The following is a 13,927-nucleotide window of genomic DNA, read 5'->3' as shown; positions in this document are numbered from 1 at the left end:
AGTCCTTGAGGATGTAATGTATAGCATAGGGAATATAGTCAATATTATTATAATAACTTTGATGACATGATAACTAGACATGACAGGGATCATTTCATAACATATAAAAATATCAAATCACTATGATGTAAGCCTGAAACTAATAGGATATTCCAATTATGTCTCAACATGCTAAGTCAGCAGCAGGCACTCTTGAGTCATGAAAGCGTTGGTGGTATTTTTGTCACCTGATCTCTGACCATGCCCTCCTGTGGATGGAGCTTCTGCCCTGAGGGAGCCTTCTCAAGCCTGGCAGCTGGGACTCAGGCTCTTCCTCCCGGAGCCTTTGCCTTACTTCTCCCCAGCGAGTTCCTGTTCCGCTCATCTCCTATGCTGTTACCTTGGGAATGGAGAAGCAGGCCCCTGCAGAGTTTGCCTTGTTTCACAGGCCACAGAGATGATGACCAGCCTGGCCCTGCCTGTGGGCTAAGAGAGGAAGAAAGTGGCCCAGAGAATGCTCCTCCGGTTATTCCAATCACATATCCACCATTCTGGGGAAACAGTCCGCATTCAGAATGGAACATCCTTACGTCTCTCCCATAGAGGTGCTGTGAATAAGGAGCCTAGAGTATGTCACGAATTCAAGTTTGCTGCCTCTCCTGGGCAGCCCATTCCCACAAAACAGTCCAGTCCTAGCCATACATTAATGCTTCTGGCCTGCACCTGAGGCTAAGGGAAGGTGGAAAACTCCAGTACATCTTCATAAAATATCATAAGTCTGCTCAGCTGCAAAAAAATTCATTGAAGGGAAAACACCAATGATTCTCTTTACACATTGGCTTTTTAGCAGGTGTAGTTGTCTGGGCACCTTGGAGCCCATCCATCATGGTCTAGAGAGCCTCCTTGGCACTGTCCTTGTGGGTGTTTTGAAACTATTTTTAGTAACATACCAGACTTACTAACTGGAAGGCTTCCTGCAGTGGCCTCTTGACAGGTTGAGGGCATCCTGGCTGATGCAGCTACAGACAGGACAGATGGAAGAAGTCCTCTGCACAGTGCCAGCCTCTCATGGGTTTCTCCTCAGCCCCCCTATCTCATCACTTCCTCTCACTCAGAGCACTGTGGAAGGAGTCCTGGGTCAGGTCTCCTTGGCCTGGGAGCAGGTGGTGGCCAAATGGTAGAAGTGTTGGCTTTGGTGGGATGGCCTTTCTCTTCCAGCAGGAAGAAGCCTTTCTCTTCTCTTCCAGGACTCCATCCCTGACCCAGCTTTGATGTGAACTAAGGCCCGAGCAGAGCAGCTCCTGAGCCAGTGTCCTGGTCTTATCCTTCTTATCCCAGCATCAGCTTTGGGGAGCTGTGCACACTCGAGGCTGCAGACCACAGGGGCTGCATGTCTGTGCCCTGTCTAAAGGCTGTGACCTCCCACATTGTCCCACACTCCAGCTTCTGCTGTAGGATACTCCCTACAAACTGCTCCCCTGGGCTCCTGCACAGGCCCCCGTAATCAGCTTCTGCCCGCCTTGGGCTTCTGAGAATTTCCACTGAACTCCTTCGGAACCCCTGCCCCTTCACGCCTGGTGTTCTGCTCCTCTGGCTACTAGGTTTCTTGCCCTGCTCCCTCCCTATGTGCCTCTTTGACCAGGATGAGTCAGAAGCAGCTCGGGTGGTGTTGGGATTGGATTCCTCCTGCCCTTGAGGCTCACTCTGTCCTGCCCCCTGTCCTGTCCTGAGTTCATGTTTCTCTCTCCTGTCATCTTTGTTGCTGGTCCACAGCAGTTCCAGGTAAGTTAGCTAGCATCTGAAATAGAGAGTTCAGTTCTATAGTTGTTGAACTCAAATGAATTTCATCTCTATACAGATACATCTCGGCCAACAATGCAGATTGCCTACCTGGGCTGCAGGGAGGCGGGCATGTGACCAGAGACCATGAGTGGAACAGTGTGGAGGTTGAGCTGGCTTGTGAAGATGACACAGGGTCAGGACAGGTGGCCTCCACAGTCAGCTGTTAAGACCTAACAGCCCAGGGGAGCCCCTCTCCCTGCACTTGGGGTCTCCCTGCACTTGGGGTCTAGGAAGTAGATTAACTCTTTGAAGGTGTCCCAGGGAGGCTCACACAGTTTCATCCATCCACGAAGACAGAACTGTATCTGACAGAGGTCATCCACAGCATCTGTGATTCTGAGTAAAAACCACACAGTGGTAATATGGATACCGAGAGCACAGTGAACCCCACCTAGTCTGGTGGCCTGCCCCTGACAGCCTGGCAGAGCCCCTCTGAGCCAGAGTTGAAGAGACCTCATGCTGTCGCCGTGCGCCCCGCACATCCTGTGCTGCCGGAGCATCTGCCTCAGCTGCCAGTCAGAGGTGGTGGCCCTGGAGTGAAGCGTTTCCGGGGCAGTGGGATTGTCCGAGGGCACCAGGGCGGGCGGCCTCCCACCAGAAGGCCCAGTGTGGAGATGGATGGGAAGCTGACCTGTGGCTGCTATGGCTGATTAAAGATTTGACTGAGGGGTCTATAGAAACTATCCCACACAAAGTGAGTATATAGGTTACTGTCAACATCAGGGCTGCTTAATGTGCTCGTGTCTAAAAAAGTCACAGTAAATTCTTCACACAATTCAGTTGTGAGATTCTCACCCTTGCCTTTTTGCTGAGCTGAAATTCTTAGGAAAATACTTGGGCGCCAACAACTGAGAACGCCTTGAGGCTGTATTTAGCAGAGCTAACAGTTCCTGCCTTTCCTGCTTCCCTTGAGAATCGGGTGTTAAAACCTTAGATGTCTATTAAAAAACAAGTGGGCCCAGGTTGCTAGCCCAAGAATGCCATTTATAAAGCTGTTTGTGTGAGAACAGGTGGCGTTTTCCTTGCAGCAGTTTCCAGCTCTCATATTAGTGTGAGCTTTTTGCAGACAGGCCACAGCACGTTCACTTGCCTTCGCTCCCCACGGCAGATAGTCGCCTGGCTTGTGACTGGCATTCCAGGAAACGTGGTGCTCATTTGTAGCCTTTGTGCGTTCCGGGCCATTCTGTCCGAAGAGGGTGATCGTTAGGAAATGACTCTGCTGACTGGATGGCCAGCCTCTGAGAACAGACTTGCTTTGTCAGTCACCTTGCAAACAAAACAAGAGCCCTTCTGAAGCTAATAAGAATGCAGCTGCTTTTCGGGGAAGGATGGGTACGGTTGGTTCACTGTACCAAGAGATGAATCTGTCTGGTGAGTGTTTTAGTTTTCTTTCTCCTCTGTCCTCATTGCAGATGGCTCCAACTGATGAGTTAACCCACGAGATGACTGGCTTGCTTGACCAGACCTTGTACAGATGGGATCATCTCTGCATGGAAGCCCCGAGGTCAAGAAAACTGGCCAGAGAGCTCCTCTCGGAGCTGCGCTCGGCCGGCACGGCCCGTTGACCGCAGAGCTGCTGTGCAGGGACCAGGCTCCCCGCGGCCTCGTGATGTGATGATGAGACCATTTCTTCGTGGAATGAGTAGTGAGAATGAGCCAGACATCTTGGCAAGATCTGCTAACACATATTTTAGGAAGTGAGAAGACCGGTTCTTAACCCAAACTCCATCCAGTTTATTGTTCATGACTGGATTGTGCCTTGAGCATTCCCTACCTGCTCAGCCCAGCTGCCAGAGAATCACTAAAGAAAAGGCTTAGATAGGAGAACAGATTTTTGTTTCCGTTTTCCCTTGTATCAAACCAAGATACACAACTATTATTTGAGTGGTTCAAAGTCTTTGGACCAAGAGATGGGTCATGAACCACTGATCGATTTAGAATGTAACTTAGTCCTTTTCCACAGGTCTCTCTTTTCAGAAGTCATGTTATTATTATTGGTGTTTCTTTTGACCCGCAGGGATTTGAAATAAAGCCACACTGTCTTGCTTCCCTAAGAAATTCTTCATCGAGGTGTCTCTCAGGCACCTCAGAAGGGAAACAGAGCCTGCTCGAGACCGACGGCAAAGTGGTAGTGCCCGGGACCACTGCTCAGCGGTGGAGGACAGCTCTGCCTGCCAGAGGGATAAAGCCAGTTCCAGTAGGAACTGTATTTGCTTTGTTTGCTAAACATTGCCACCAGAGGGGCTTGTGTGACCTCAAGGATGGCTGAAAGGGGAGAGTATAGGACATGTTCTGGAAACATTAAAAGAGACTACGGATTAGTTGTCTAGTTAACTGAAGTGGGAATTCAAAATTTTTTTTTTTAAGATTTTATTTATTTGAGAAAGAGCACAAGTGGGGGGCAGAGGGAGAGAGAGAAGCAGACTCCCTGCTGAGCAGGGAGCCTGATGAGGGGCCTGATCCCAGGACCCTGAGATCATGACCTAAGTCAGATGCTTAACCATCTGAGCCACCCAGGTGCCCTGGGAAGTAGAAATCTCTAATAAAAGAATCGGTTAACCCCAATATTTATTTCACATCAATTAAAAAAATTTTCCCCTTCCATGTTTATTCTTAATATGCATTGACTATGTGCTTTTCTCTGTGCATTCTGGTGGTTGAGTCAGTCAGGACTTTATGTCCACTTTGATTTATGTGTTAGTGATCTCAATCGCCCTCAGTTTGGGCTCCTGTTTGAGGTATGAGTAACATTTTGTTGGATTAAAGGTTGTGGTTTTAGGAGCATTACTGTTTTGGTATATGGATCCACCTAAAGATCTGGAAAATTCAAGAATTGTTTGATCTGAGCCTGCCTTTGAGAAATGTTGCAGTTTGAGCAATGTTCTGATAAAATACTGTCCACACAACTACCACCATTATTACTTTCATATAAAAAGGCTTCATCAAAACGTGTAGTAGTAGGCTTCATTTGGAGTCGAGGACATCTCTTCTGTGTTGTTTGCCATGGGAGCTGTGAACAGCTCTGTGGGCATGAAGAAGGGGATCTGTCGTCTGGTAGCCTGAATAATCCCTAACGTGAGGGCCCGTCAGGAATCAGACTCCTGTTGTCGGTGTGCTTCCACTGGAAATTCGTTCTCAGCAAGACTGTTACCCACCTCAGACTGTTGAAGCTGCATTTCTGAAAGGTTCCTTCCTGTCCTGACCTTACCTCAGCCTGTTTGTCGTATCTCCAATTCCTATACAAAGCCTCAAAATTCTCCCAAACCTTGGGCGTTTGAGTCAGCACCTGACCAGACTATCTGATCGGCAGAGCTTTAGTCTTCACCCCGGTGAACTCCTGGCAGCCAGGCAGTTCTTGTGTCTGGAGCAGGCCCTGGTTTGTTTACTGATTTTACTTTCTCCCCTTGCCTTTCCCTCCTTGAGAAAGTCACTGACAAGGGGAGAAGTGCTCCACAGGGGGAAACAAAGGGAAGCAGGACTGTCCCCCAAACTGGAGGGGCAGCCGGGAAGGCTCACCGGCAGGCCCTGGCCTTCAGTGGTGCACATGCCGACCACTTTAGAAGGGTTACTGCATCATCCCGTTCACTCCTCTGAGGAGGAGGGAGTCTCCCTAAGTGCAGATGGAGGGGGGGTGCACTGTGGAAGGGAGGAGGCGACGCTGTCTGCTTGACAGCCCAGGAAGACAAGTACCTTGTACTCCTTCTGCTCCTGAGCAAGCCCGCCCCCAGCCACCCCAGAAGAGACCCAGTCCTGGCAGAGGAACTCAGGAGCAGGCTGAGAAGTATCTAGTAAATTCCACTTCCTCATCCCGTTGCCTTGGAGTGGGGGAAAGTCTGAACCTGTGGGTTCTTTCGGTTTTTTGAAGTTCAAAGAAGTAGGGTTCGAGCTAGGAATGGGCTCTGGTGAGGATGCACGTGTAGGCCCCACAGGCTGCCGAGCCTTGTGCCCCTGTTGGAGAGCTTGGAGCGCTGAGGCCTAAGGCAACAACATCAGCAGTGAGGCTGAGACCCAGAGGCTGTGTGTGGGGTTTACTGGACTGGGTTTCTTTCCACCATAGTGTCTATGCCGGGCAGATGCCTCCAGCTTCCACCAGCAGAATAGCCAATGACAAGCGGCTTCAACAAGGAGGACACCTGATGGTCGCAGACACAGAAAACCCGGAAAGATGGCTAACAACGGGGTTGGTTTCAGTGGGGTTCTGGGTTTTCTCTCCAAGTTCAAGAAAGCTGCCAAGTTGAGACTTTTTTGACAGCCTCCAAGAAGGAAAAGGACGTCAGGTTCTCCTGTCTCTCCCACCAGCCCGCACTGGACCTGCCCTTAGGTCATTGGCAGACCCAGCCTCGGCGGAATGGGGTTGCTAAGACCATGGGCAGATTTATCAGGACACTAAGGAGCCTTGAGCTTCAGGGCCTGACACTGCCTGGCCCCTCAGAGGCCCTGGGAGAGGCCCCAGCACTGTGCTCCCATGATCATCTGTTTTTGTAAAATTTGTAAAGAGAATTTAACTGCCACTGGCAAAGGTGTTTCTGTGCACTCCTACTGTCCCCCTTCCTACTGGGCAGTGCAGGGTGGCCTTGTGCACTGGAATCCGGCTGAGAGGACTCGGAGTTGATACAGCATTACTTCAGGGTCTAGTGAAGTTACTGCGGAGGCCGAGCTTCCAAGAACGCTAGCGCCCCCTGCAGGGGCCAGGGCCCAGCAGCAGTGTGGCCTGCGCCCCCTGAGGAGGTTCCCCGAGGGGAGTGGGGGGAGTCCTTCCAAAACCCCGAGCTTGGGTCTGGGATGAACCTGATAGAGGTTTTCAGAGATCTGATAACAGCTCTAAAATGATCTGTTACCAATAGCAAGCTGTGAAGTGGAGAGAAACGTTAAGTCCTAATAATGAAGTTTTTGATAGAGCGTGCTGGAGAAGCTGTGGGAATATGTAAATTCACTGTCCCGACAAGAGGTGATCAGAGGACAGAGCTGCCAAAAACTGGGGAGAAAAGGCATTTATGCATTCATTGACCACCTGTTAATGCAAAGCCTGTCACCTGCACTTTGTGATGTGTGGAATCTGTTAGCGTTTTTAAATTTGTAATTTTTTTTTATTATAAATAAAAAACGTACATTACACCTAATTTTGTATTCATTAACTATGACAACCTTTCTCAGAAGCAGCTTGCCTTCACTCCCCAGTTACGGAAGCCGCGTGTCTGAAGAAGCCCCTTGTGAGCAGTCCTGCTCTGTTACACGTGCGCGGTTAGCCCTTCCCCGCTGGGCCCCGTTCCTCGTGGGTGGGCATGGGCTCCTCCCTCCGCGTGACCCTGCTGTTCACGGGGACCCCACAGACTCTCAGACACTGGTCCGGTACTACCCGTCACCAAGCCAGTTTACTCCTGAAGAACCAACATTAAGGCAAGATAAAGATGTATGTGTTAAAGCCTTCTAAAATCCGGTTCCACAGTCTTTCCCATGAGTCCACATCCTACCCCTCAGTGTAAGCCTTCCCTTTCCCCAGTCCTGACATAATCATCCCTTATTGTACTTGGGGTTTAGGGCAGGCAACTTGGATACTTTGATACGGAAAGTTCCACACAACTTTTCTGTAGAAAAGCTGAGTTCGATCACTGTCAAACATCTCGGCCTCCGCTGTTTCTCACGGTATGATGAATCCATGTGTACCAGCCCAGATTCTTGGTGGCAAGCAACAGAATCGGACGCGATGTCAAAAGTAAAAGGGAATTGATCGAAAGGATATTTAAAAGCCCACAGAATTGGGGGGCAGACAAGGCTGCGTGTCAGGCAGTCAAGAACAGTGCCCAAACCTGCCACCACCAAAACCTGCCACTTAGAGCCTTTGTAGCTTGGTCCTGAAAGGCCCACCACCTCCAGCAGGGAGACGGGCCCTGTGCCCTGCTCCGAAGCCCTGGTCCCTGCACGGGCACCTGATGGGGTGCAGGTCCCCGACCTGTGCTTCAGCTGGAAGCGAACTGGAAAAGCAGGTGTCTGGCTTGTTTTGCCTCCATGGCATTACTGGAACCTTGGACCCCACCAGCGGTCTCCTACATGCAGGAAGGGGTCAGAGCCTGGGCTGCTGAAGAGAATAAAAAATCTCCACAACACGATGTATCATCAATCCTTAAAGCTCTTCTAGAGCAGTTGAGAAGGTTGAGTCCCATGAAACCATCCAAGCACTCAGCAGGAAAATGCAGAGGAGGGCCCTTGGCAGGAAGCGTGCAGGCCCGTAAGGCTGAGTTTCTCCAGCACCGCTAGAACAGCGTGGAGCAGGTGAGTCTCCGGCGGGGTGTCATGTGCTCTCTAGGGGGGTGAGCAGCATCCCTGGCCTCTCCCCACTACATACCGGCCCAGAAGTGATGAGACTTTCTCCAGAATGTCTCGGGGACCTCCCCCCAACTCTCCAATCGAGAACTATTGCTCTAGGGCGCCTGGGTGGCTCAGTTGGTTAAGCGACTGCCTTCGGCTCAGGTCATGATCCTGGAGTCCCGGGATCGAGTCCCGCATCGGGCTCCCTGCTCGGCAGGGAGTCTGCTTCTCCCTCTCCCGCTCCCCCGTCTTGTGCTCTTTCTCTCTCTCACTCTCTCTCTCAAATAAATAAATAAAATCTTAAAAAAAAAAAAAAAGAACTATTGCTCTAGCTGGTGGTTCGTTATTTCTGGAAAGACGTCCTGGATAGAAACATGGTTACAGAGATATAAATTAGGCTTAAGAGGATCCTAATAAGAAAACTAGATCATCTGATTCCAAAATTCGTATGGAAAAGTAACCACTGAGGAGCAGCCAGGAAAAGTCTGAAAGTGCAGGGATGAAGTATAATGAAGTGGGGCATGCACTGGCACACGCTCTAAGGCTTGAGCATGACAGCAGGGTGATGGGACCGAGGGGGGCACACGGAGACCCCATCTGGGTTGTAACCCCTCCTTGTGGATCCAGCAGGCAGTTCTCAGGTCCCCTCACAGGTCTGGGCAGCCCCTAATCCCATCAGTCCCTTCCTCCCTGATGCTTTCCCTTGACTGGCAGAACATTCCAGGGCTTCCCCTCAGCTGGTGAGCTGGTCCCTTCTTGACCCCTGACCTTTTTCCTGGGGGGAGCCCCCAGGCTCCATCCTTGGGCCTCTGCCCTGCAGACCCTCCCTACACTGGACTTTCACATGCCATCTCTGTGCAGAGGGGCCGCTCACCCTCCTGGACCACAGGCCTGAGTGTCCCACTGCCCAGGAAGCATCTCCCCCCAGAGGTCGGATGACCATCTCATGTGCAAAGCTGATTCCACCAGCTCTACCCCATCCCCCTAAACCCACTATCTTCCCACGTCAGTTGTTGGTAATTCCATTTTCCCAGCGACTTGCACCCAATTCTGGACCCTTGATTCTTCTCTCTCTCACCCCCACATCCAATCCATTAGAATGCTCTGACCATTTCTTGCCCTCCACTCTTAAGACGCCATCGTCCATCTGGTCTCCCTGCTTCTGCTCCACCCCACTGCAAGCAGTGTGGGCGATCTCTCTCCACTGCGATCGTGGTACGCCACTGTTGAAGGCACTCCAGATGCTCCTCGCCTCACCTCAAGTAAAACCCAACATTCTTAAAATGGCTTTCAAGGCCCTACACGATCTAGGCCCTCCTTTTACTCCGACTTCATCTCCTAATTTTCTCTGCAACCCTTTCACCCACCCACCACCACCAGCTCCACCAGATGGGCCCCCAGCAGTGACTCCAACACATGGTACACTCCAACCTCAGGGCCTTTGAACAGGCTGCCCTGACCTCCCAGACATGCAGGCCAGTTCCCCTGCCTGCTCACAGGTCACTGCCTCCATGAGGCCTCCCTGACATTGACAGTGGCACCCCCCTCTCCTCCACCCCTCCCCCTGTACTACCTCAGCTTTTGTTCCCCCCCACACACACACACAACTCCTAGACACCAGGTAATCTACATATTCTGTTTACTCTTCATCAACTGTCTCCACCACAGGTGCCTGGAATAGTTGCAGGCATATAAAAGAATGCCAATAAGTATTTGTGGAATTGATTTGTAAAGGGCTTTAGTATATGGTAAAAGCATTTTGATCAACAGAGAAAAGATGGTGTTGGGAAATCAAGTTGGATCTCCACTTCTTCGATGAAAAGAAACATTACAAAATAAAATGTCCAACGCTCTTTACCAAATGTCAGCTCTTGAGGTCTGGGCTGGGGTTTTCTCCAGAGAAGGCTCTGGCAATTCTGTTTGGAAAGAGTGGGGGGAAGAGAGCCTATTACTCAGATACATAAAAAGCTAGTTTATAAAAACAACTTTCCTGATGTAGAAAGAATGTTCTTCTATTTCATTTAGCCTTCCTTGCTCACACACACCCAAGTCCCTGCCTGGGGTCTGCGAGTCCAAGCCCCTGGCCACTGCTTCAGAGAAGGCGTCTCAGTCCTTTGTGGGGAGCATGGGAGGGGTCTTCCCTGCACGAGGAGCTGGGGAGGGCCTGAGGCTCCGCTCACATCACCTGGAAACATCCATGAATTCTCCAATTCAGCCAAGTGGGAGCACTTTCTATGTAAGACAGAAAACCCAGGGCGCCTGAGTGGCTCAGATGGTCAAGCGTCTGCCTTCGGCTCAGGTCATGATCCTGGAGTCCCTGGATCGAGTCCCGCATCGGGCTCCCTGCTCGGCAGGGAGTCTGCTTCTCCTTCTGGCCCTCCCCCCTCTCACGTGCTCTCTCACTCTCTCTCGTTCTCTCTCTCAAATAAATAAATAAAATCTTTAAAAAAAAAAAAAAAGAAAGAAAACCCAGAAGCCACAGAAGACGAATAAAATTGCCCATACAGAAGCGTTAAAATAACCAAAAATTGAAATACAAATAACACCCTGGGAAAAAATATTTGCAACACATGACAAATAACTGATTTCCAAACTGTAATGCTCTTCTCCAGATCAGTAGAAGGCCTTCAGCCCAGAGACTTATGGGCCACGATACAAACATTGCACACAGTTAACAGAAGGAGAGATACACAGGACTCTGATGAGACTTTTAAAAAATATTTAATACAGCTTGTGAGAAACTCAAATTAGTAAAAACATTTTCCCATATCAAGATGCCAAAGCAAAAGAGACTGATTTGGCCACACGGGGCGGAGGCAAAGGCACCGTCCTTCACAGAGGGAGAGACTATAACGTTTAAAGGGCATACGTCCCAGAAACAATGGTGACAATCACCAGGTGACCCAGCAATCACACTGCTGCTGTGTCCTGTGTCCCCAGGGGAACGGAAAGGGGAACCGGGAGAGGTGTCCGTCCACCGTGTTCCCAGCAGTGCCACCCAGCAGTCAGAGGTGCAAACAGGCCCGGGGCCGTGACACATCAGGGGATCCACAAAATGGGGTCTGTCCATCCCACGAATGTTATTCAGCCATAGAAGGAATGAAGATCTGACACCTGCTACAACATGGACCAAACTTGAGGTTATTCTGCTAAGGGAACTAAGCCAGATGCAAAAAAGCAAATATTGTGTGATTCCACGAGAGTAGACAAATTTGTAGAGACAGAAAACAGAACGGTGGTAGCCAGAGGCTGGGGGACAGGGAATGGAAGGAAGGTTAGTGTTGAATAGGGAGCGGTTCACTTTGGGAAGATGAGAAAGTTCTGGAGATGGATGGTGGCCACGATTGCACAACACTGTGAATGCACTTAATGCCACTGCCCTGTACCTGTGAAAATGGTGAAAATGGTAAATTTTGTTGTGGAAGTTTTCAAAAAATAACATTAAATAAAACATGTAAAATTTACATATCCTATTCTCCATGAAGGAAATTCCAGTTCTTCAGAGCCACCCCCTCCCATTTCGGGTTGCACGGTTCCCACCACCAGGAGCAAACCCAGGAGCCGTCCCACGGACGCCCCCCTCGCCCCCCCGTGCACCTGCAGAATGCCCGCGGCGACTTCTGGCGGCGCTGCCTCCAACAGGCGCTCCCTGGAAACACCTCGAAGGCGCAATGGTCAAGGGCTGGTTAATACATTAAGTCAACCCACACACCCTTAGAGCTGCTGCCAGGCCCCGTTCCCAGGGTTGTACATATATTCATTCGAATGTCCCCGGTTTACAGACGAGGACTCCCCGCCAGGAAGGTTGCGCTGGGGACCCGGAGCGGAACCCCTGCGCCACCGGGGACTCCTGCCTCTTGCAGTCCGCGACGTTCGGACCCGGAGCCGTCCGAACAGAAGTCAGGTCCCTCCTGCGGGCCGCCCGAGACCCAGTCTGTCCCGTGGGAAGAGGAGTGTGTGCCGGGCTCCCGTCGGGGCGTCGAGCCGTCCTCAGCGGCTGGGCAGGGCCGGAGGCCCGTGGAGCCCTCACACTGGAGGCTTGGGACAAGGGACCAGGTGAACAGGCGCAGGAAAACGTCCTTTTTGCCCCACATATAGTTCGCATTTGTCTGCCTGTTTGATGTAGGCCCCCCAGATTGTACTCAGTGTTTGCCTGTTCCCGGAGAGGCTAAGCGGAGCCGGGGCGGCGCCGACACCGTGCCGCGCATTTCCACCAGCACCGCGGCGCTTCACAGGACCGACGCTCTAGCCTCGAACAGAGCTTTCTAGAAAACGACAACCTGGTTGCATCCAGGTCCCCGACATAGGGGAAGAGCAGTTCGCGGTCTGTCCGGGCGCCCAGCCACCGCGGTTACTAATACACGTAGGCGCTCTACACGACGGCCTCCGCCTCCAGGGCACTGAAGCCAGAATTTGTGCCCTTCTCTCTTCTGCGGCAAGTTTTTTAATTTATTAAATAAAATCATAAAACGACAATCCCTTTCCCTTAAGTGATCTGTCTTCTCTTTACAACCCAACATAAATGCACGCGGCGCCCATCTCTTGGGCAAACACTAAACCTGGCTCCCACCTCTTCCTGATCCCCGCACTCGGGTTTATTTTGAGCGCCCCTCCTTACACAGAACTGAGGCTGAAGTCTCGGGAGACTGCAGTCATGCGGTGGGGACGCGGGAGCCCGAAGCGGCGGGGTGAAGAGCGCCGGGGTCTGGCCCTCGGGGTGTGGGGGAGGGGTCTGGCCCTGGGGGGGGGGGGCTCCTCCTCTCCTGCCTTTCTCAGCCACAGTATACTCTCCGGTGCCAGGACACTCACTTCTGCCGCCGCGGCCCGTTCTGCCAGGCCTAGTGCAACAAGGGAAGACTATTAGAGCGGGAAAGAACTTTCTGGAACACCGGACTCTTGGCGGTTCGGTCAGGGCCCACCCTCAGGCGGTTTCGGCACCTCCTGCACCACTGGGGCCGGGCCTCACAGTGGTGGAACCACGGCCAAGGGCCGCAGGAGGAGCGCCAAGAAGGCGGCGTGCACCCTGCCTACCTGCTTCCCTGCCAAGCCCAGGGGAGCCGCCCGGGCAGGAGCCCCGCACCGCACCCGCACCCCCCTCGGCTGTGCCAGCGCAAGTGGCAGCGCAGCCGGAAGAGGCGGGGCACCCCCGGCAGTTCAGCATGTCCCCTCCCAGTCCTTGTCGCCGCGAAGCCCGGGGCCTGAACCATGCTCTCTCCCACACTCCGCGGGGAGCAGGTGAGTTTTCCGAGCGCTGCTGGAGTAGCCGGAAATACGTGGTCCGAGAAGCCTTGATCTGCATTTCTGCATTCTGCTTTGCATTCCACGCACACGGGCGCACGCGCGCACGCACGCACGAGCGTTTGGTGCTGTCACCAGCCCTTCCCGGCCCGGCTGCCGAGAGTGGGCCGCTCTGGCCGGTCCTCTCCCGAGGGCCGTGTTTGCCTCTGCGGCCTGCTCCGGCCCCGGGGCCGCCCGACGCCCACCCACCATCCCCGCAGAAGGCTCTTCGCGGCCGGGGCTGGTCCTGGGAACTTCGGGTTTCCTTCTGCCCCCAAGCTGGGCCTATGGCCTCCTCCCTCTTTTTTCACACCCTCTGGCCTGGAACAGAAATGCCTTATTGGCCGATCAGTCTCCCAGACAGCCCCAAAGGGTGGGAAAAGATCTATAAAACCCCGCCGGTGAATAGCCCCAGTCGGCCTCTCCTCCCTTCCACCTTGTAAACCCCCAGGGCCCAGCCAGGGAAGGCTGAGGTCATTGTCCTCAGGACCGTGGCCGGGGGGCCCGGGGGGGGGGGGGGGCG

General features: G+C 52.4%; 1 protein-coding gene across 1 annotated transcript in view; it reads left to right on the top strand.

Moving 5' to 3' along the window:
• The window catches only part of FANCC (FA complementation group C), a 281,479-nt gene extending 277,612 nt beyond the window's left edge, over positions 1–3,867 (top strand). Inside the window, exon 16 of the mRNA XM_044920602.1 lies at positions 3,234–3,867. Coding sequence (XP_044776537.1) covers positions 3,234–3,386 — 153 coding nt within the window. The 3' untranslated portion in view covers positions 3,387–3,867. The remainder of the gene's footprint in view (positions 1–3,233) is intronic.
• The last annotated feature ends 10,060 nt before the right edge of the window (positions 3,868–13,927 follow it).

Source organism: Neomonachus schauinslandi, chromosome 13 (genome assembly GCF_002201575.2).
Source record: "Neomonachus schauinslandi chromosome 13, ASM220157v2, whole genome shotgun sequence".
NCBI classification, from domain to species: Eukaryota; Metazoa; Chordata; class Mammalia; order Carnivora; family Phocidae; genus Neomonachus; species Neomonachus schauinslandi.
The sequence above is the reverse complement of the archived record's forward strand: the minus strand, read 5'-3'. Positions and strand labels throughout refer to the sequence as shown.